The 23,518-nt window shown below is 43.8% G+C and overlaps 1 protein-coding gene across 3 annotated transcripts in view; it reads right to left on the bottom strand.

Annotated features, from left to right (window-relative positions):
• VGLL1 (vestigial like family member 1) overlaps nt 1-19,208 on the bottom strand; it is a 37,142-nt gene extending 17,934 nt beyond the window's left edge. The window contains exons 1-4 of one of the 3 annotated variants that reach the window (XM_050777212.1): nt 19,198-19,208; nt 18,400-18,426; nt 14,541-14,779; nt 1,241-1,660 (exon numbers count right to left, since the gene is read on the bottom strand). In XM_050777212.1, coding sequence (XP_050633169.1) covers nt 1,241-1,660; nt 14,541-14,754 — 634 coding nt within the window. In that variant the 5' untranslated portion in view covers nt 14,755-14,779; nt 18,400-18,426; nt 19,198-19,208. Of the gene's footprint in view, nt 1-1,240; nt 1,661-14,540; nt 14,780-18,399; nt 18,545-19,197 lie in introns of those variants that run through there. The other 2 variants (XM_050777213.1, XM_050777211.1) reach the window with 2 other exon arrangements.
• Nucleotides 19,209-23,518: the final 4,310 nt, after the last annotated feature.

Below are 23,518 nucleotides of genomic sequence, written 5' to 3'. Positions count from 1 at the left end.
AGCATATACACAAGCACAGTTGGCCTAATTTTCCCTGTGAATCCAATAGGAAAGGACTTTTGAAAAAGAGTAGAGGGGTAGGAAATTTCACAGGTTTCCCAAGCATGACACTTCTATGATTTACTCCTTAAGTACATTCCTAATCAAATTCTGGAAATGACAGAGTGGTATTTTAATGGGAAATTTGTTTGCCACATTAGAATAGAACACAGTGCCTGACTTAGGTAGGCTATGCTGAACAGGCCCTTTGTTTACTATATGCTTAGTTCAGTGTAAAGACAGCTTCTAGTAATTTCTTTCAGGCATGGAACACTAGAACCACACTATGTATGGACAAGGAAGCTGCAAAAGAAAATTCGTCCAAAGTACAGAATGACAGAGGTTGCAGACTTGGTTCCATGAAACTATAAAATATATATATTTATAAGTGTTTCATATGAAAGGCAAATCTTGCAACAGAGTAGGTTGATTTTTTGGTGGAAGTATAATTAATGCCAATTCTTCCCCATTCTTTTACAAAGAAGGGAGCCTTGTTTTCTGATGGATATTTTGCATCTGGTAGGCGCTAATTAAATATTTGCTGGGTGAATGAGTGAATGAAAAAGTGAGTGAGCCTTAAGGGTGTTTTTAGTTCAGGGGAGGGGTGGTGGTCAGGGAGTAGGAACTCAAGGGATACCAAGCAGGAGGATCCCAGAGTGCAGGAGCAAGCCGAGGACAGCCAGCCACTGTTAGGTCTCCAAGCAGCAATGAGGCTGCCTCTACAGTCGCTTTGAATTTTAATGTGTGCAGCAGATGGTTGGTATAGCTTGCCCTTGTTGTTTGCCTGGAGCCTGACATCACTGCAAGTTGCCAACCTGTTTGGAGGCTACAAGGTACGTCACAGAGTTCTGTTTTGCAAATGGCTTATTTAATTGCTCCCAATGAGGTAAACATAGGACCCTACGGTATTAGACAGCAGCCCATCATTTTTCTAAGGTAAGGCCAAGTTGACGGGCTAGGGTGAGTACTTCGGGCCAAGTCCATCTGGCTAGCTATCTATGTAACCCTTTAGCTATTAAACTGTGAATGTCAATGAAGCCTAGTGAAGATATATGGAACATTTAAGCAGAACATTCCATCCCTCAGCAGCCCTATGTCCAGAGTGGCAGCAATTAGTCTTGGCACCTGATCTCATGCCAACTCACTCTCAACCACAACCAATCAGGGGCACCCCTCCAAGTATCTGTAGGCATTTCCTTACAGTGAACTGAGCCGGGAGGCATGTTGAAGAGCAACCCTGTGCTTCCAGCTGCCTGGCCAGGGTTGCCATTCTCCCTGGCGGCAGGTTCCTGAGGACGGGCTAGGCATCTGTCTTGCTGGAGGAGACTTAGGAGAGGCTCACGTTTCCCATCAGGCTGGGGCTCTGGAACCAGGTGCCGAGCAGGGAAAGCATGAGAGTAGCCAGGCTCTAAGGAGCTGGTGCCGGCCAGGGAGGAGAAATGCCACAGCTCCCCAGGCCGAACAGAGGCCCTCCTAGCCAGGGATGGTGAGAACTGATTCACAGCCATGGGACTAGGCACATGCAAGTTGCAGTTGGCGGCACGGTTTGTGACAGGTACTTCTGGCTGTGGCTTTGTCCACGGAGAAGAGTAACGCCACTGATTTGGAGACATGCTGTCATCTGAGAAGGAAAGATTTAGAAGACATGTTAGGTGTTTATTGTTTTCAAAATGGATGTAGATTTTTTAAAATAAATACTCTATTTATTTTTAACTTGAAGGAAATAAGAAAAGCTAAAATAAAATCATCCTAATGATAATATCCAGAAACAGCCATTGTCCTCTGTAGGTGTACTGTTTCTAGGACTGGTTTCTATTCATGTATGCATTGTTTTCTCAACATATATTGTTATTCAAGCCATTTTTGTTTCATTAAAATATCATGAAAAGCCTCCTATAGAAATGAATAGGCCAGGCATTGTGGCTCATGCCTGTAATCCCAGCTCTTTGGGAGGCTGAGGTGGGCGGATCACTTGAAGCCAGGAGTTCAAGACCAGCCTGGCCAACATGGTGAAACTACAACTCTACTAAAAATACAAAACTTAGCTGGGTGTGGTAGTGCACACCTGTAGTCCCAGCTACTTGGGAGACTAAGGCAGGAGAGTTGCTTGTGCCCAGGAGGCAGATGCTGCAGTGAGCTGAGATTGCACCACTGTACTCCAGTCTGGGCAACAGAGTGAGACTCAGTAAGAAAGAAAAAAAGAAAAAGAGAGAAAGAAAGAGAGAGAGAGAGAGAAAGAAAGAAAGAAAGAAAGAAAGAAAGAAAGAAAGAAAGAAAGAAAGAAAAGAAGGGAAAGAAGGGAAAGAAAGGAAAGAAAGGAAGAGACAGAGAGAAAGAAAGAAAAGAAAGAAAGAGAAAGAAGGGAGGGAGGGAAAGAAGGAAGGAAGGAAGGAAGGAAGGAAGGAAGGAAGGAAGGAAGGAAGAAGGGCCAAACCCCAGCTTTTTAAAGTGCTGTACAGTAAGTAGTCCATGGTAAAGCAGTAATATAACTAACAAATGTCATATTTGTGCACTGCTTGGTTATTTCCATTGTTTTCTATTATATTAACAGCATTACAATGAGCATCTTTGTATAGATACCTTTGCTCCCGGATCCAATTCGCTCCTTAAGGATACTTTTCTAGAAGTAAACGTGCTTGATTTGTGTTTGGTTGCTGCTATCATCTAGCTTTATTTTATAGCTGGTGTTTTAAATACACTAAATAGGGGGACTCCACAGAACTGTGCTGGTCACTCACACAACTCTAGGAGTTAAAACCACATTTTCCAGAGTAATATGAGGCACAGGGATGTTAAGAGACTGAGCCAAGGTAGCAAAAACAGATTAGCCAAGTAGGGAAGTGAGCTGGAGCGATAAGTAATGGGGAGGGAAGTAGTTGCTTGGACCCCATTTTGCAAAAGCAGAATTCTGAGGGTCAAGAGGTGACTTAGTTTCTTCTTGCAAAGTTCATGTGGATTGGTTAAGAGGGATGGAGTGTCCTTTGGTTCCATACACACTATTCTTATTGTGCCTATGATAGCCGCCGAATCTGAGATCTCAAATGTCCAGGATAGCTCAGGACAAGGATGAATGTTTTCCCCATTCTCAACACCTACTCAGGCAAGAAGGGAGGAGGGAAAGAGCTCTTCCAGACAGTTCTTAAACCCTGGAGCCTATCATCTATCCAAGATAATGGAGAGAGGGTGGGTGTGGAGACAAAGGAAGATTGGCCAGCTGGAGAGGCTGTCTGGGACACTGGTCCTATTTCCCATACAAACCTCTCCTAGCTCTCTTGAATGTTTAGTTTGACTGGATTGTGTACAAGATAAAAAATTCTGAGAGGCCTGCACAGTGTTACTGGAGTGCCATCACTCAGTGTAACACAAAGGATAGGAACAGAAGTCCAAGTCCTCACGGCACAGACATTCTCCCCAGCATCTCACACCATTCACAGTGAGTGATGGGGGATGGTTGGCCCTTCTTATGAAACCAAAGGCAAGACAATATATTAAGATTTGTTTTGGTGAGGGTGAATGCTACTTCTGAAAATTGGTATCTCCAGGCCAGAAGCAATTCAGTGCACAAAGAGAGTGATTAAGCTAATTTGGTGTAATCACAGTCTGTGTTTCATATTGAATGAGGGTACTTCATGTCCTAAGCACAAATTAGAAACAAAGCGTAGCCCCTGACAACTAGGTAGTTTCCATCTGAACAGGCCTTACAGATCTCATACATATGACTTAGGGGCTGAATGCTTGAAATGTGGAAAGCAGAGCCCCAGAATGTTTTGACTATTTCCCTTAACTGCTTCCTTTCTAGAATTCTCTGAAATGTTAAGGGAAGTGGGTTGGTGTGCCACAGTCCAAAGTCCTATATGGTCACTGGGTGCCCCAGAGCACAGTTTGGATGGGAGCTTGTGGGCATGCACCGGGTGTCTTAACCCCAAGTTCACAGTGACCCATCAGAGGGCCTTGGGTGGCCTGGGGAAACCCATCATTCCAGATTAGGCTTGGAAGTCAGTGGCCCATGGAGTGGAGACCCTGGATTTGAGTGGGCCTCTCTTTCTCGGGCCTCTTGGGCCAACTGCTCCAGCAGCCACTCCCACCTACCCTGTGGATGGGTAAAGTCCTCTTAAACTACAAACATGCACTGACTCAAGGCTGCTGCTGCTACTAGAAATGACCCTGGTGACTTTTTTTTAATCCATGTGCTCCCTATTAGTTACCTCTAGAAGTGAGAGAGGGAGCCCCAGGGCAGAATTTGCTGCCTTCGCAAACCCCTGACCACACGAATGAGTGGAGAGCAGCTGAGCAACACCCTGACGCAGGGATACATGGGGCAGGCTAGGATTTTTCTTTCAGTAGGAATACAAATGGCTTCCACTCCACTTACTTCAACCCTGGGCATCTAGACCCTACCTCTTAGTCCCATTCATCCCTCTAGAATTACTGATGCTGTTGATCCTGAGACAAGACCTATCCAGAGAGAGCTGGTCTCCATTTCCTACACTGCCCTTTTTGGGTGAAACTGGCAGGCCATTCCCCCTGCCTTCCAAGCATACCCAGAGGCACCACACATTTCCACCCATATACACTTTTGGGATCTCCAGAACACTCTAGAAAACATCTTCAGGCATTTATGAATTTGCCTCCATTCCAGAGTACCTTCCCTCCACTTTGTCCTTGCATGGAGGCCCTGGCTTCCTATTCCAGATTAGTTTTTCAACATACAAACTTAAATGTCGCCCTTTCAGAAAGGCCTTCCCTCAACCTCCAATCTAAAGTTCGTGACCCTGTTACTTTCTGTGACTGCACCCTATTTCCTTCATGGCAGTAATATAGTAATTTATTTATTTCTTAATTCTTACATTCATTCATTCACTATTGGTCTTCTTTATCATTTAGTAAGCTTGGTGAGAGCTGAGATCATTTCTCTTTTGTTCACCATTATGTCCCCAAGAACTTGCACAGTGCCTAGCACATAGTGGCCCTGAAAAAGTATTATTCTAATGAGTGTACACGCATGTTTACACACAAACACACATATATATGCACAATTGCAAACATGTACACACTCATAAACACAAACATGCACACACACACACACACACCCCACACACACCCCCTTCCCCACTGAACCTTTCTAAATCAAAGAGAGCAGGATGAAAGTGGTTAAAAGCACAGACTTTGAAGTCGGAGAGGCTTGGAATCCAATCCCAGATCTGCCACTTCCTAGCTGTGTGACACTGAGCAAGTCCCTTCCCACCTCTGAGACCGTTATGAGATTGAATGAGACAATCCACGTAAAAGGTTTAGCACAGTACCTGGTACACATTCGGCACTCAATAAGTGGTAGCTGTTGCTGCTGTTATTATTAATCATTTCAGTTTAGAAACCCACTCTGGGTTTCTTTACTGGTTTGCAACACTCAGCATAATCAACATGAAAAAAAGCAAGACGGTCATTATTGTATGAGGCCTGAGAATCCTCCCTGCCAACAGTCACCTAGTGCTGGAGAAGGGAGGGGCAGAAAGGACTGAGCCAAGGGGCCCATAACAGCAGCAGAGGCAGCAGCAGCACTTCAGGGCCGGTTTGGAGGCTGGAGCAGATACTGGTTATAAAAGAGGGATTTCAGAAGTCTTTGCTCAGTCTGTGGCCATTCCCAGGGAATAACACATCAGAGATGGGCAGGAACAATTTGTAAATATAGAATAGTTTTTGTTTATTGAGTACGCACTGTGGGCCAGGCACTTTACTTAGCACTCTGCATACATGATCTCACGTGATCACCACAGCAACCCAGATGAGAAAATCGAGACCCAGAATGGTTAAAGTGACTTGTCTAAGGCCACACAGCTAGCAAATGGTAGAGGTGTCTGATTCCAAACCTCATGCTCCTACCAACTATGCCTCCCCAATATTGCAAAGAATGCAATGAGCTGGGTACTTTCACATATTCCTTGGGTTGGAGGTCTGGCAGATTGGCATAACACTTCTAGGAGGAAATTTGTCGGTATATATCAAAACCCTAAAATTTTTGTATATTCTTTGACCCAAGCATTCCACTTGTAGCAATTTATTTTAAGGATATAGTCAATGATGCATGTAAAAATGAACCTACAAGGATGTTCAAAGTGATTTGTATAATATAGCGAAAAATTAGCAACAACCTAAATATTCAAAAATTTTAATAAATTTGGTACATCTATAAAACGATACTCTTGAACCATTAAAATGATGTTGTAGTAGAACATTTAATGGCATGGAGAAGTGGATATGACATTGTTGAATTTTTTTAAAAAGCAAGTTACAACCCATTAGGTGCAAAATGATGTCATGTTGTAAAAATTAGTACACGTACATGGATGCACATGTGGTTTTTGTTTCCTGAATGCTTATCTATGTTTTCTAAATTTCCAAAAATGAGTATATTTTGTATATTTTATGTTTGTAAATAGTAAAAATTATGTTTTAAGCAAAAACTTAAACCACTTGACCCATGAAGCGCCCAAAACACAAGTCACAGCTGTAAATGACTAATCCATGATTGCCTGATTTCCTTCCGTCTATCCTTTCTTCTTTCCTTCCTTCTCTTCTCCCTCTTTCTGCATCTTTTAATGCAAATTCTGCGGGTTTTTTTTTTTTTTGACAGGGTCTCACTGTCTCCCAGGCTGGAGTGTACTGACAAGATCATAGCTCACTGCAGCCTCAGTTTCCCCAGGCTCAAGCGATCCTCCTGCCTTGGCCTCAGCCTCCTGAGTAGCTGGAAATACAGGTGTGAGCCACCACACCTATACAATTTTTAAATTTTTTTGTAGAGACGGGGTCTCTCTGTGTTGCCCAGGCTGGTTTTGAATGCCTGGCCCTCCCAAAGTGCTGGGATTACAGGGGTGAGCCACCACGCGTGGGCTACAAATCTCATCTTATGATGAAGTTGAAACCAAGAGTCCTCTGAACACATGCACATTTTGCACCATGAAAGTCCAACCTTTGACCTGCATGATCTGTATACATTGACTTTCCCTCTCTGCTCTCTTTGCTGGTGGCACTTGCACTTCATTCATTCACCCCCAGGTACAAAAAGCATATTGTTTGCATTAACTGAGGTCAAAATAACACCGGAGGTGGAAGGACAGCTTCAAGGAGATTGTCCTGTTCCAGGGCACCAGGGGGGCCTCTCAGTTCCTCCCCCTCTTTCAGAGCTGCCTCCCTGGGGTGCCTAGTCTTTGGATGAATATCCAGGTTCCTTTTCCCAACTGAAAATAGAGATCAAATACAGAATATGAGCTAGTATTTGAAATATTGAGTGGCTAAGATCTGAAATCAATTCCATCTGCCGGCAAATACTATAGACTCCCCATATTAGCTGTGAGATCTTGGGCAAGTCACTTGACTGTCTGAGCCTCAGTTTCCTCATCAGGAAAATGGACATAGAGTTAACCAGTAGAGTTGGTGTGAAGATTCAATGAGATAATCCACGTGACAGACCCTAGCAACAGACAGTGTTCAAAAAGTGTTAGCCATTATACACATTATTAGCGATAGTCCTTATAGGTATTAAATCCTCTTGCTGGGGCATTGTCAGAGTGTACAAAGGCAAGAAAATGGGGTAGTCAAGAGACTGACTCTGGAGATCGATGGACTTGAGTTTCAATCTTTATCACTCACTGGCTGTGTGACCCATCTCTAGGCACTTACCTTCTCTGGGCTGCAGTTTCCTGCTCTGTAAAATAAGGATAATAATATCCATTGCAAAATGGATTTGTGAAGCACAACCAACATGCAGAAAAATGCACAAATGGAAGTGTGCAGCTGGGGGAATTTTCATAAACTGGGTAATGAGCACCCAGCTAGAGTAACAGAACCTGACTACCACCCCAGAAGCACACTGTACCCCCTTTCAGTCACAACACCCCCAAAAGGTAACCATATCCTGTGTTCTAACACCATAGGTTCAATTTGCTTGTCTTTGCACTTTATAAATCACAGTAGATTTTGTGGACTGAAGTAAAATGCACTAATTTTAGTGTGGTGTCTGGTATTTGCTGGGAGCTCCATATATGTTTGTGCAGATAGATTCCTTTTCCTTACGAGAATGGAAGACAGGAAACTGTCAATATTCACAAGGGCCATAAACAACTAGCATGACTATTTCTCACATAGATATTTACACTTTTTTTTTTTTTTAAGCCAGCATTTCTTCCCCACCCTCACTGATTATAGCAGATGGGAGGGGAGAGAGAAGGAGGCTGGATCCTTTGAGACTGGCTATAAAAGACCTCTGAGTGCCCACGTATATACCCTCTCACCTTCTCTCAGCAGCCCTGGAGCAATGTTGCCAGGCCTGAGGCTGGCCTCAGGACTGGGGCTGGGGACAGGACAGGAAGAACACAGGGTAGCATACGTACCAGGACCGTGCCCCCTACAAACTATAGTTACTGAAGCTTCTCTAGCTACTGATTCTAAAATTCCCAATGTCCTTTTAATAGGGAGATAATTCAAAGATACCTTCAATTTGTGTTTTCTTTTCTGAAGTACAGCCAGTATAAATTATACATAAGTAAACAAAAACATAACATTGATTGGCGAAGAGAAGCTAGGAAATTCGACGGCATTTCCTAGCCACACGGGTCTCTGTGTTTGGGCTTTGCACATTTGGCTCAACAGACAGCCCTTAGAATGTGGGCGAGTTGGCCATGGGAGCCCATGAATGGGAGCCTGTTCTCTTTGGAATGGCCTAGCTGGGCTGGACGGCCTGGTGCTGGCCTGTAGGGGTTGAGAGGATACTAACAGTCAGTAATGAAAGGCCACTTGAAAATTTCCCACCATTTTCAAAGCCATATGTATGTCATATAACACCTCCAGTGAGAACCTCTGTGGGACTGGAAGCCTTTCATGGGGCCCTCCCCTGAGGCAGCAGAGCTTATGAGAAACTTGACTCCTAGTGGTGATAAGAGAGGCTTTGAGGGAGGCAGTTTTTCCTTCATTTGCTCAATCAGTGGACAAATATTTGCCTAGCCCACACCACACTCTGTGAGGGAGACAACATCTCCACAGTCAAGGGATTTGTGGGGTTCTTATAGGGAAAATGTAACAACCAAGAAGGAAGATGGAGAAGCAAGCCACCTCTCTATCTGGCCTGTGAAGGCTGGCTAGGGCAAGAAACAGGGCCATGCCCAACTTCCCTTAGCGGGCAGGGGCTTCACAGAAGGATACAAGGTGAAGTCAGAAGGCACAGGAAACTCTACGGCAGCCATGCAGCAGAACCCCCTGAAAACCTGGAGGCTTATGGGAGAGGCCTGCTGCTCTGCGAACCTGGTGTTTTGAACACAGGTCCTCATATCTATCTTAGTTGTTCAAAAACTCAACTCAAGCCTTGGACTACATTACACTTACTATGTGCCACTTGACATGCATTATCTCCTTGACTCCTTGCAAGCACTGTCCTATAATTCAATAATATTCCATTTTAGAGATGAGGAAACTGAGGCACAGAGAGGTAAAGTGATATGTCTGGAGATCACACTGTTAGTAAGTGATGGAGCTGGCTTGGGCCCATGCTGAGTGGTTCTAAAGCTGTATACCACACCATACCCCCTCTCTACGGTGACTCCCATCTGTAGGATCAACACCTTGTGATCAAAATCATAATTTCATTCGTTCAAGCCGTATGTATTGAGCGCCTCCATGTGTCAGGCATTGTACTAGGTACTTACAAAGCAGCAGTTAACAGATTGACTCCCTACTGCCACGGAGCTCAGAGGGTAAGGGGAGAGAGGAGTCGAGAAAAGAAATACAACATATAATGTGTATTTATATATATTTCTTCTTAGCATTTGTCAAGTGACAAATGCTAAGAAGAAAAATGAAGCAGGGTAAGAAGACAGACATGAGACGGTGGGGGCTTTCATTTTTTAAATAGATTGCTCAGACAAGGATTGTTTGAAGTGGTGACATCCAGGTGGAGACTTGAATGGAGAAAGGTGAAGCCATGCAGGTATCTGGGGAAAGAGCATTCCAGGGATAGGAGAGACCATGTGCAAAGGGCAGGCCTGAGGCAGGATTGTTGCTGGCATAGTTTATGAATACCAAGGAGCCTCGACTGGAGCGGGTGAGGCAGAAAGTGGTAAGATATGAGATCAGAAAGACAACGGGGGCCCAGATGAGGCAGGGCCCCATTATAGACTTTGGATATGATTCCAAGTGACATGGGAAGCTGTCAGAGGGTTTTGAACAGAAGAGTGCTAGGGTGTGACTTTCATTTTAATACTACCATTCTGACTGCCCTCCTAAGAATAGACTGAAGGAGAGGAAAGGAAGAAGCAGTGAGACCAATTAGGAGGGGACTGCAGCAATTCAGTGGGGGGCGATGATAGCTTCTAGGACCCAGGTGATAGCGGAGGTGAGGGGACGCGGTCAGATCTTGGATATTTTGAAGATAGAACTTACACAATTTCCAAAAGGATTGGATGTGGGGTGTGAGACAGAGAGGTGTTAAGCATGACTTCAAGGAATTGGAAGGATGGAGCTCCCATTTATTGAGATGGGAAAGACTGTGGGCAGAGCAGGTTGAGGGGGAAATTAGGAGTTTATTCAGTTTGGAAGCTATTTTGTTTGAGTTTCCTATTAGACATGTTAAGTGAAGATCAAGTAGGCAGTTAGAGAGGCAGGTCTGAAATCTATTCTGGGTTGCAGATATGCATTTGGAATTGATCAACATATAGATGGCATTTAGGACCAAGAGAGTAAGTATAGATAGAGAAAGGAGTTGTCTGGGACCTGAGTACTGGGGCCCTGAAATGTTTAGAAGTTGGAGAGAGAAGGACATATAGCAAAGGAGACTGAGAAGAAATAGTAACCAGGGAGGCAGGAAGAAAACCAAGAAAGCATAATGTTATGGGCTGACTGTAAGCGAAGTAGGTATTTTCAGGAGGAGAGAGCAATCTTCTGCAGCAAATGTTGTGATAGGTCAAATCAGGTGAGGACAGATAGGGACCACTGGATTTGGAAAGTGGAGGTCACGGGGTAACCTTGATAAGAGCGATTTCAAGGAGTGATGAGGTTGAAAGCATGAGGGGAATGGAGTCTAGAGACCATGGGAGGAAAGGACAGAGTACACATAAATACCACTTTTGAGTTTTGCTGCAAAATGAAGCAAAGAAATGGTGCAATAGGCCAAGAGCTGGTTTTATCCCAGCTTGGGTTTTACCAGGCAAGTAGAATAGAGGAAGTGAGACCATGGCTTGGTGGTGCTTACAAGGGAATGATTATAATGAATCCAAGCCAATGTGTTCAGAAATAAATCAGAGTCAAATAGCCAGTCAGTATACTTGCCTGTGTATTAACTGCCTGGGATTTTGATACTTTCAAGGAGCCAGTTAGATCTTCTGATACCCACACACCACATTTCTCAGCTCTTACCACATGTCAATCCCCCATGTGAGTCAAGACCACGGTCATTCTTGCTCCTGCTGTGATTATTCAGCACACTCTTAGACATCACCTCCTCACTCCCCACCCACCCCCTCCTGCCCATTTTAACAGCAAGGTCCACATCATTTCCTTTAGTATCTGCTGCTACCTCCTGCCCTTCCACATGTTTATTTAACGCACAAGATTCTGTGAGAAAACCGCATTGATTGACTGCAAAAGTAATTTCTAAGAGAGAAGTAAATTCTGCAAAGATGAATACATCAGGTACACATCAACTCCCTCTTCAGTCCCAAAAAGCAAAGCCAGAATGATGGCATCTGGAAACAGGGGAGCTCTTTGCCTACAGGCAGAGGCCCCACTTGTCCACTTTACACAAAGGCCCTCACTTGGAGGTACGTATGTCTTCCAATGGGAGCAAGTCATTCAACATGTGCAGTCAGCAACACCAATAAAGAGATCTTGAAATCCACCAGACCCTGATCTATTTGCTCACTTTTCAAAAAGGTAAAGGGATCCATTTTGAGTCACATCCAGCTGGCAAAGGTGACTTCTCCATTAGGCACAGGAGGTACAGTGCCTAGGGCCCATTAATAGTTTTAGGGGCCCACAAAAATGTTTCAAAATTGGAAGAAAAAATGAATATGACAATGATACTGAATATATTTAAAACACGAACCCAGCTTGGATTATATTCATCTTTATACCAATGCAGTCATAAAATGTAACTTTTAATGTTTTTGAGGAGGAAGGAGGTCCATGAAGACAAAAGTGTCCAGGGCCCATGAAAGTCATACTACAGCCCCTGCTAGTGTGATGTTTAAGGCTTCCTTCAAACCTGGGTATTTTGTTGTGCACATTTTGACTTAGTTCTCTTGAAGTAACTGCTTTGAGATGTACGACTGCTTATTTCTTAACAATTACCAAATAGACACACCTGGCCCTGTGAAAGGTGGGAAAGGGATGTGGCAAGATTATTCATCTGCTTCCCTCTGGCCCCTGCCCTTGCTCACCAAACCATCCACTATTAGTTGAGAAGAGGCTGGGAGCACCTACATGGGACATGTGTTTTCTTTTCATGGATGCGTTGGTGTTACTGCCGCATCAGGCCATAGTAATAATAATAATGATAATTGGCCGGGCGCGGTGGCTCAAGCCTGTAATCCCAGCACTTTGGGAGGCCGAGACGGGTGGATCACGAGGTCAGGAGATCGAGACCATCCTGGCTAACACGGTGAAACCCCGTCTCTACTAAAAATACAAAAAACTAGCCGGGCGAGGTGGCGGGCGCCTGTAGTCCCAGCTACTCCGGAGGCTGAGGCAGGAGAATGGCGTAAACCCGGGAGGTGGAGCTTGCAGTGAGCTGAGATCTGGCCACTGCACTCCAGCCCGGGCTACAGAGCAAGACTCCGTCTCAAAAAAAAAAAAAAAAAAAAAAAAAAAAAAAAAAAAAAAAAATAATAGTGATAATAATACTAGCTGGGTGTGGTGGTTCACACCTGTAATACCAGCACTTTGGAAGGCTGAAGTGGGAGGATCGCTCGAGGTCAGGAATCTGAGACCTGCCTGGGCAACATAGCGAGATCCTGTCTCTACAAAAAAAAATTTAAAAAATTAGCTGGGTGTGGTGGCGCATACCTGTAATTCTAGCTATTTGCGAGGCTAAGGCGGGAAAATTTCATGAGCCCAGGCATTCATGGCTGCAGTGAGTTGTGATCGCACCACCACATTCCAGCCTGGGCAACAGAGGGAGAACCTGTCTCTAAAAAACAGAACAAGAAGAAAAATACTGATAATGATAACAGTAAATAGCTGTGGAGCTTCATTGTGTGCTGAGCAGTAAACCCAGCATTTAACATGACTGAGGAAATAATAAAATAGGTGAACTAATTTGATTAAACAGCACCCATTTTTACATTAAACTTCATTTTTTTTTCCAGTAGCTTTAATTTTTTTTTTTTCTTTTGAGACAGGGTCTTGCTTTGTCACTCAGGCTGGAGTACAGTTGTGCAATCATGGCCCACTGCAGCCTCAACCTCCCAGGCTCAAGTGATTCTCCTGCATCACCCTTCTTAGTAGCTGGAGATACAGGTATGAGCCACCACACCTGAATAATTTCTTAAAATTTTTTTTTAGAGACAGGGTCTCACTATGTTGGCCAGGTTGGTCTCAAACTCCTGACCTCAAGTGATCCTCCTGCCTTGGCCTCCCAAAGTGCTGGAATTACAGGTGTGAACCATCACGCCCAGCTAGCTTTGATTTCAAAACTTTTCAAAACCACCTGTCTACAACTGGGAACACTCCATTTATAGAAATAAATTATATAAAATGCAAATATTATCAACATTTAAAAACTATCGCAACATACTTCTGTTCTAATGGCTTATTCAGCAAGATTCTAATCTATGTTTTAGCATTTTATGGAAATTTCAAGGTTCTTTGTACCTAGATAAAGTGCTCACAAATTTGCATATTTGTATGTTCATTTACTCATTCAACAAATCCTTGTTGGTTGTCCCGTATATCACAGTCACTGTTTCTAGATGCTGGAAACACGATATTGAGCAAAATCAGCAATGGTCCTTGCCCTCACAGAACTTTCATTTAATGGAGGAGTATGCAATAGTCAAATAATTATACAAGTGTGAAAACTGCAACTGTGACAAGTGCTTAAAGAATGGCAGGAGAATCTGTAATAGGATATTTGAATGCTTGGGGGTGTGGGTGGTCAGGGAAAGCTGCCCTAAAGAAGTGATCTTAGGATGAATGTGGGTTAATTAGGAGAAGGGAAGGAAGAGTTTTGCAGAAAAGGAACAGTTTGTGCAAAGGCCAGAAAGAAATCAGAGCGAACATGAAGGACAGAAGGAAGCCGGTTTCTGGAGGACAGTGCTGGGGAGGTGAGGTTGGAGCAGTAGATGGCAGCCCCATTTTGACGTTAAACTTCTAGGAAGGGGTGTGGCTTCTCACTAGTCAGAGCAACTTGCCTTTAGCAAACATATATGTGTTCAAGTGTGTCAAGTACATCAAAGAACTGGTGTGTCCGTGGCAGCCTTGATAGGGAATCCCAACTTCCTCCCTCCCGACATGCTCACCGTTCTTCAGCATCACACCTTCACTCTGACTCGAGGGGGTCAGTTCCTGGGGGCTCTTGATATTGCTCAGAGCTCTGGAGAAGTGCTCATCCACAACACTGCTGATGTCCCCTTGGAAGTAGGTGAAAAGGACACACCGGGAATTCCATTCTGTCTTTATAGGCTTCTGCTTGCCTTTGGGCATCCGGATGTCAGTCTTCTTCATTTCTTCCATTGTGAGTGAGTGACACAGGTGATAGCTGTGGACCAAAGGCAAAATGTCACTGGCACTATTTTACCAAGTGGCTTGGCTGTGGTTTGGGTGAGCAGTATCCTCGGAGGCAAGCGATTTGCTCCCACCAAGTACACATGCTCACTGGGGCCTCAGGGAGCCACATAGCTTCTAAAGATCAATGACAATGCTGTTGGGAAGCCTTGTCTAATCAGTCTTCAAGGGACAACACAACAAATCTCCATGAAGTGCTGAGAAGGAGCCTTCTCTTACAAATGAGAATGATCAGACAACCTGACTAAAGAGAGCATCAGGAAATGGGGAGGTGGGAGGACACTGAGGCCAAATAGCAGAGTAACTTGCCTCCTGGGGAAGCGCCTTTCTCCTAAACGAATGAGCCAAGGTTGGCCCAGAACTGCCTGTAGGCACGGGCTCCCATGGAAAGCTTGACCGGGCAATCCAGTGGGTGCTTGACAATTTCAATAGTAGGCATTGCTTTCCATCTTGACCACTTGCACACAAACTAAACACATCAAATTCTCCTACTCCCCTGATGCCTTAATCTATGTAAGCCTGTGTCCTGTGCCTACCCGCATTCCATCTTAGAAACTAGCAATTACAAACAACACCATCTATAAGGCCTCCAACAGATATATTCTGAACAAAATGCAGAGGTACAAAAAAACATTTTTACACCAATGTTGTCACCATTGGTGGAAACCTCCTGAAAGGTTGTAAGGTTGTCAGCTCTGTTCCCCAGCACATCTTTTGTATCTAGAACAGGGCCTGGAATAGAGTAGATGCTCAATAGCTGTGTATTGAACTACCCTAAACTTGGGTTCCATCACTGGTATCATCATATCCTACCCTGAGAGTTCCTTGTGGGCAGAGGCTGTCTATTTGCATCCAGGTCAGGTCCTGGCATGCAGTGGGCCTTCAAGACATGCTGTGGCCTTCCTTTACTAGGGAAGTAGCCTGTCAGGATGCTTCTTTACCTTTGACCAACGAATCTGACTTGCCATGTGCTCTGGCTAAAGATGGATTTGATCTATTCATTCTTGTAAATTTAATGAAAATGACTAGAGTTTAATAGACTGTCTCTTTCTCTCTCTAGTTTATGAGACCTTGGGAACAAAATTTCATATTCATTTCTTTATTCCTAGCACCTAGCATAATGTAGGTGTTAAGTAACCAGTGTTTCCCCTGGTTGACAGTCATGCTAAGCATAACCAGGTACTAGCTCAAAAACGAATCCATTGCACCCTTACTTTCCAAAAACATGCGAACAAACGCTTTGAAAAACTGGTAGATTCTTATAAAGTTCAACATATTCTTATCGTGTGACCCAGCAATCTCACTTCTAGGTACACATAGCCAAGAGAAACAAAAACTATGTCCACACAAAGACATGTACATGAATGTTCACAGCAGCTCTCTTCATAGTAACCAAAAATGGAAAATACCCACATGTTTATCACCAGGAGAATATATAAACTAGCTGTGACATATTTATACAATGGAATGTTACTCAGCAAAGAACAAACAAACTACCAATCTACACAACAGCATGTATGAATCTCAAAAACATGTTGAGTGAAAGAATCCAGACACTAAAGGTCACATATTGTACAATTTCACATACATGAAACAAGCACAAATAATCTGCGGTGATGAAATTCAGAACTGTGGTTGCCTGTGGGGTAGAGATTGAGCGATTGGCTAGGAAAGGGCATGAGGGAGCCCTCAGGGGTGTTGGAAAGGTTCTGCATCTTGATGAGGGAGATGGTTACTACATGAATGGATAAATTTGTTAAAACTCATCAAATTGTACATGTAAGACATATGCATTTCACTGTAGGTAAATTATTCCTTTATTTAAAAAAAAGTACATGATCTATTCCGATACTTGAAGGGATAGAAATAAAAACCAAGGTGTTATGAATTATAAAGCAATGAGAAGCATGGAGGCAGTACTTTTTTAAAGCTACAGTTTACAGAACACCTACTCTGTGCCAGAAACTACACATCTACCTTCTCCAATCTCCATAATCCTCAAATTAGGTATTGTTATCCCTATTTTACAGATGAGCAATCTGGGGCTTAAAGAAGGTGAAATAGACTGTCTAGGCTACACAACTAGGGAGTGGCAGAGCTGGGATTTCAAGCCAGGTCTTTCTGGCGTTAATGTCTGTCCTACCTTCACCATCCCTTATTGACTATCCATTGGATTTAATAATACCTTCTCCTCTATGGTCCTCAGTCTTTCCATCTATCTCCTAATCCCTAGGGGGCCTCATGCCAGAACCCTAAACCAGTCATCTGGTTTCCTTCAGATAACGCAGGCAGCAACTCCCAACTCCGTCTGCTCCCTCGGGACTTCTCCTTGAAGCCTCTGCCTGCTGCTGGAGGGGCCAGTGAGCACCTTTGGAGGATTCACCCTCTCATTCTCAGAATTTCCAGTGGCCACTGCTCAAGGTTCAGGCTTGACACAGCTTGCAATCTCTCTTTGCTAACTCCCCTTGAAGCCACATGGGAAGGAGCTGGTAGGACCCTAAGGACATTAGGGCCCTGAAGCACGTGCTTAATCTCCTTGGGTTGAATCCACAGATGACCCGGGCCAACTGGCTACAGTCAGGAAATATTAGAGATGGAGAAAGTCAGAGGTGGTGTTTCAGCCCCTTCACCTTGGAGAGCTCAGTCCGTGGGAAATTGGGCATCCTGAATAATAAATTCAGTATTCACTGAATAAGTACTACCTATGCCCTTCTTTTCCTCCCCAACCACACCTCACACAATCAAAAGGAAAGCCATAGGCTACTTCTCTGGATCGACTCACAAGCAACTCCCTGGGCTGCGCTTGGATCACAGTGGAGAGAAACTGTATTTGAGGAATATTAAAATTCTGAGAACTCTCATTGGCATAGTCCTATGAAGAACTGCATCTCACTCTACCTCTGGAGAAACATGAGAAGCTTCATCCTCAAATGAGCCCTCCATAAGAGGTCTCTTCATTCATGAATTAATTGCTGGGGTGTGTCTTGCTTAGGAGAAAGAGATGCTGCACAGTTGGATTGAAGGGGATGTCAGTGAGGCTAAAGAAAGGGTGGCTGTCTCCCAGAGAAGATGTTCCCATATCAATGCCTGGCTTATAGCAAAAGCCTCTCGTAGTAGACAAAACCCCAAGGTCAAGTTTTACCAGTGGTACTGCCAGAACAGCATAATTACTAAACAACAGGCAGTTTGCAACTTTCCCATCTCACAAGATACAAAGACAGAAAATGCTCCCTCAAATATTGCCGACACTTCTGAAAAAAAAAAGAACGAACGAAAGAAAGAAAGAAAGAAAGAAAGAAAGAAAGAAAGAAAGAAAAGATCTGTGAGCACAGAATCCCAAACCAGCATTTTGGCCAGAACTCTACCATAATCTGCCTGCATGGACGGACTTACCGCACTTCTCCAAAATGGTACCTAGCACTCTGGGGTGGGGTGGGAAGTCAGAGGGGTTGGTTTGTCAAATCAATAACTTGGAACAAAATACCCAAGGGGACCAGATTATATCTCATTGAGCAAAGTATTTGATGACTACCCCATTTCTTCCCAGTTAAGTTTCTTTCCTCCTCCCCAGAAAAAATCCCCAGATTCTCTTACCTCTTAATTCTGGACCATCACCTGATTCTATGGCTGGGAAAAGATGGCCAGAGCTGCCTGGCTCACTTCAGAGCAGCTTAGTGCTTGCGGAAGCAGGAGCTGAGAATTTGTACCCCCACCTCCTTGTTACTTTCCGCCCCTCTAGCTGGGACTGTACAAGGCGTTTCCTGCTAGCTATCTATTAAGAATGCAGAAAATGTACTCCAACAAGTCAACCTGGTTGGGCACCTGCAGGAATGAGGAAAATGGTAGCTCTTTTTTTTTTCTTTCTTTTTGCACTAAAAAAAGCATTTTGTGGGATTGTCTCTTAAACTGGGAGGCCAGTTGTTTGTCCAAAACCATACACAGAGTCAACAACAAATCAAACATCAGTTTTGGGGTTTAGATCAAACCGATGTCACATCAGTCTCAGGAACTGAGAGTCAGTTTGGTTTATCTCTAGTTTTTCCCTCTCTCTCCATGGGAAGAAAAGGAGAGCTCAGACCCCTAGGAGTCTGGACTTGTCACAGGCTTCCATTGGCCAAAGAGGGAGAAAGGACTTCTCTCAATCCGCAATACGCAAAGCAATTCAGGGTAGGAGGTTTGGAGGACGGGATCCCAATCCTCATTTTAAAAACCCCTCAATATTACCTCAGTAAGTGGCACCATTATTCAGGCTCCAAAACCTAGAGCCATTCTTCGCTCCTCTCTTTGTCTATTTCATCAATATTAATTCAACAAATATTTATTGAATGCCAACTGTGTGCCAGGCACTATTCTGGGGGTTGTGTTTTATAGTGAACAAAACACACCAAATACCTGTCCTCATGGAATAAATACATACACATGTTATATGTTAGTGTATATATACACATATGTACATTATGTGTACAATGCCAGATGGTGATAAGTACTATAAAGAGATATTAAGCAGGGTAGAAGAACAGGGAGTGATAGGCTAGGTGCTAATTTATAGAGGGTGGCCAGAAAAAGGATTTTCTGATAAGGTGACACTTCAGCAGAACCCTGAGGGGGAAAAAAACCACATGGATACCTGCTTTCCTGATACCTGAGGGAGCATCAAATTCAAAAGGTGAGATCGTGCTTAATCTGTTCACAGAAAGGCAGGCCAGTGTGACTAGAGGAGAGGGAGTGAGGGGAAAAGAAGATGAGGACCAGGTCACATGGGACCTCATTGGCCACGCTACAGCTTTTGGCTTTTCCTGTAAGTGAGAAGGAAACCCACTGGAGGGATTGGAGGAACACATCCACAAATCCTGAGAGTTCTACCTTCCAGATGCTTTCCAATCTCTCCTTTCTCACTACCTCTCCAACATTCACTGTAGTCCAAGCCCTCATCATTTTCCCCCGGACCATCACCACCACAGCCTCCTAACTGGACTCCTGACTTCCACCTTTACCCTTTTCTAAACCATTCATCCCAAGACAGTCATGGTGACCATTTTAGAACACGGAATGCAGTCACTCCTTGTTTAAAAGATTATAATGAAAAAAGTTGACCTCATGGGGGTAGAGAATAGATACCAAACACTGGGAAGCGTGTGTGGGTGGGAGCGGGGGGAAGAACAGAAGCTCTAAACTACAGTTAAATAGAAGGTATTCTTCTGTATTCAAACAAACCTTCTACTGTTTGATAGCAGAATAGAGTGTCTATAGTTAGCAACAATGTATTATGTATTTCAAAATAGCTAGAAGAGAAGACTTGAAATGCTCCCAACACCTAAATACTCAAGGTGGAGGCTGGGTGCAGTGGTTCCCACCTATAATTCCAGCACTTTGGGAGGCTGAGGTGGGAGGATCGCATGAGCCCAGGAGTTTGAGACAAGCCTGGGCAATACAGCAAAACCTCGTCTCTACAAATAACAAAAAAAATTAGCTGGGTGTGGTGGCACATGCCTGTGGTCCCAGCTATTGGGGAGGATCGCTTGAGTTCAGGTGGTCAAGGCTGCAGTGAGCCTAGATCATGCTACTGCACTCCAGCCTGAGTGACAGAGCAAGATCCTGTCTCAAACACACACACACACACACACACACACACCCCCCAAAGCAAACAAACAAAAATACTCAAGGTGACTGACATCCCAAATATCCTGACTTGATCATTACATCGTCTATACATGTAGCAAAATATCACATATACACCATAAATACATACAAATATTCTGTATCAGTTAGAAAAAGCTTCTAGTGGCTTCTCTTCCCACAGCATGACCTACGAGGCCCTCCCTGACCCGGTCCCTGCCTCCATCTCTGTTCTTATCTCTTACCACTCTCCCCTTCACTCCACTCCCCTTCGCTGACTTCCTGGCTCCTCCTTGAACAGGCTAAACACCCTCTAGTCTTTACCCTCACTATTTGCTCTTCCCAGAATGCCCGCCCCCCAGGCATCCCTGTGATGAGTTCTCTCACTCCATTCAAATCTCTGCTCAGTCATGTCTTCCTTCTTTAATTATCCTTTCTTTTAAAACTTTTACTTTAGCTACATGTGCAGGTTTGTTATATAGGTAAGCTGTGTGTCATGGGGGTTTGGTGTACAGATTATTTCACCACTCAGGTAATCAGCAGAGTACCTGATAGGTAGTTTTTCTATCATCTCCCTCCTTCCACCCTCAAGTAGGTCCCGGTGTCTGCTGTCCCCTTTTTTTTTGTTTGTTTTTTGTTTTTTGAGACAGTCTTGCTCTGTCACCCAGGCTGGAGTGCAGTGGTGTGATCTCGGCTCAATGCAACATCCGCCTCCTGGGTTCAAGTGATTCCTCTGCCTCAGCCTCCTGAGTAGCTGGGACTACAGGCACACGCCACCACACCCAGCTAATTTTTGTATTTTTAGTAGAGACAATGTTCCACCATATTGGCTAGGTTGGTCTCGAACTCCTGACCTCGTGATCTGCCCACCTCAGCATCCCAAAGTGCTAGGATTACAGGCGTGAGCCACCACGCCCGGCCTGTTGTCCCTTTCTTTGTGTCCATGTGTACTCAGTGTTTAGCTCCCCTTCTCTATCGTATCCAAAGTAGCAGCCTTTCAAAGTCTCTGGCCTGTTGCTCCATTTTGTGTTTCTTCACAGCACTTTTCACCTCTTGGTATCATATTGCACATTTATTTGTTTTCAGTTTGTCACCCCTTCCAAAATAATGCCTGGTAAGTAGTGAGGACTCAGTAAATATTTGTTGAATGGACACATGAGAAGTGGCAGGGGGAGAAAAATTATTCCAGTATTCACACAAGTAAATGTACAACTGCAATGGTGAGGACTCAATGCCTGGTAAAAGAAGAGCCTGTGATAAGGATCCCTGACTTCATCAGGGAAGACAGGGTACCCTCTCTGTGGAAGTAATGCTTGAACTCAGATCTGATAAGACGAGGAGTTAGCCAAGCAAAGAGGGGAGAGAGGAGTGTAATAGGAGGGGCGTGGCAAACCTGAGTGACAGGAGCAGAGGAAGCTATGTGATTGGAGTGTAGGCAATGAGAGGGAACCAGTGGGAGAAGAGCTGGGAAGGCAGGCAGGAGCCAGAGCAAGCAGGGCTTTGCAGGCCATGTTGAAGAATTTTGTCTTATTACTAATAACAATATGAAGCTATTAAAGGGGTTTAAGGATATATATACTGAGGAGTGTGGGGAAGCGGTGGGAGTGGGAATGATGACATAATCAGATGTGCATTTTGAAAAACACCAGTCTGGCTGCAGTGGAGAGAAAGGATTGAAGGAGTCAGTGAATGTGAGTAGGCTGACAACATTTACTGGCCACATGGAAGTGATGAGCCAGCAAACATTAAAGATAAAGAATGGGCCAGGAGGTAGGAAGAAAACCAGAAGGATGCTAGAATCCTAAAGCCCAAAGAAGAATGTATTTGAAGATAGAGGAACTGATCACCTGTACCAAGTGCTGCTGAAAAGTAGAACAGTCTACTAAAAATGTCTGTTGGATTTAGCAGCATGGAGGTCATAAGTGACGTTAGTGAGAAGTCTTTGCTGGAGTGTTGAGGCCAAAGGCAGATTCAAGTGGGATGAGAGAAGTGGAGAGGAAGAGCTGATACCGACAATATGGAGAGTACTTTTCAGGAGTTTGGAGGTGGAAGAGTGGAGAGACAGAAGAGAATCTGGGGATGGGATTAGGAGGTGCTAAATGAGGTTTTTGTTTCTTTTTCTTAAAGGTATAGGTATTGACATCATTAAAGGCCAATGGAAAGGATCCAGTTGAGAGCAAGAGGTTGAATATACCACAGAAATAAGGTGTTATTAATAATATAAAATTCTGGAGAAAGCAGGTGGAGAGGATGGGATCAAAGTTCAGGTGGAAGGACTGGCTTTACCCTCCTTCCATAGTAGGAGGCCTCCTTCCATAGTAGGAGGCACTGTTCTAAGAGGAGAAAAGACATAGGATGCACACAGATATAATGGAGTTTCTAATCTTGGTACATGTGCTAACCATTATTTATTTACTTATTTATGTATTTACTTATTTATAAGTAAATATAAAAATATTTACTTATTTTTAGTGGTAGGGGAATTGCACTACGAGGCGAGAGATCTTGACTCTAGTCTGGGATCTTTTCCTAAATAGATTTTCAACCTTGGGGAAGTTATTTCTCATTCCTTTGCCCTTTTTTTAAAGTGAAGGTGCTCTGTTAGATGATCTCTAAGGTTTCTTAGAGCTACTCTAAGTAAATCAAGAGAGGGGCAAGTCCAAAATATTAGAAAACTAACTTAAAATGTTCATTTCATTATTTTTTCAGATACAAGTGCTTGCTTCCAGTTCAAGGAGATAAATGAAGCCACTGTATTTAGTCTCATCTTCGTTCCAAAATCTCACTAAAATGCCAAAATAAATATAAAAATAAGAAGAAAACAATCTAGAGCAGTGCCAGAAAGCCAGAAAAGGTATCACCAGCAGACCAGAAAAACACAGTGGGCTAGGTGCTACACTAAGCAATTGACATGTATTAAAGCATTTTAATCGTTCTATTATTATCCCCTTTTTAAAAATTGAGTAAACAGAGCCACAGAGAAGTAACATAGCTTGTCCAAGCCAGGCAGTCTGGCCTCTAGGGTCTGCATTATGTTATATGACCTCACTGAAACAGTAGGAAATGTTTAAAAATTATAATGTGGAACCCATGCCCT

The sequence above is a fragment of the Macaca thibetana genome, chromosome X, assembly GCF_024542745.1.
Source record: "Macaca thibetana thibetana isolate TM-01 chromosome X, ASM2454274v1, whole genome shotgun sequence".
NCBI lineage: Eukaryota > Metazoa > Chordata > Mammalia > Primates > Cercopithecidae > Macaca > Macaca thibetana.
The sequence above is the reverse complement of the archived record's forward strand: the minus strand, read 5'-3'. Positions and strand labels throughout refer to the sequence as shown.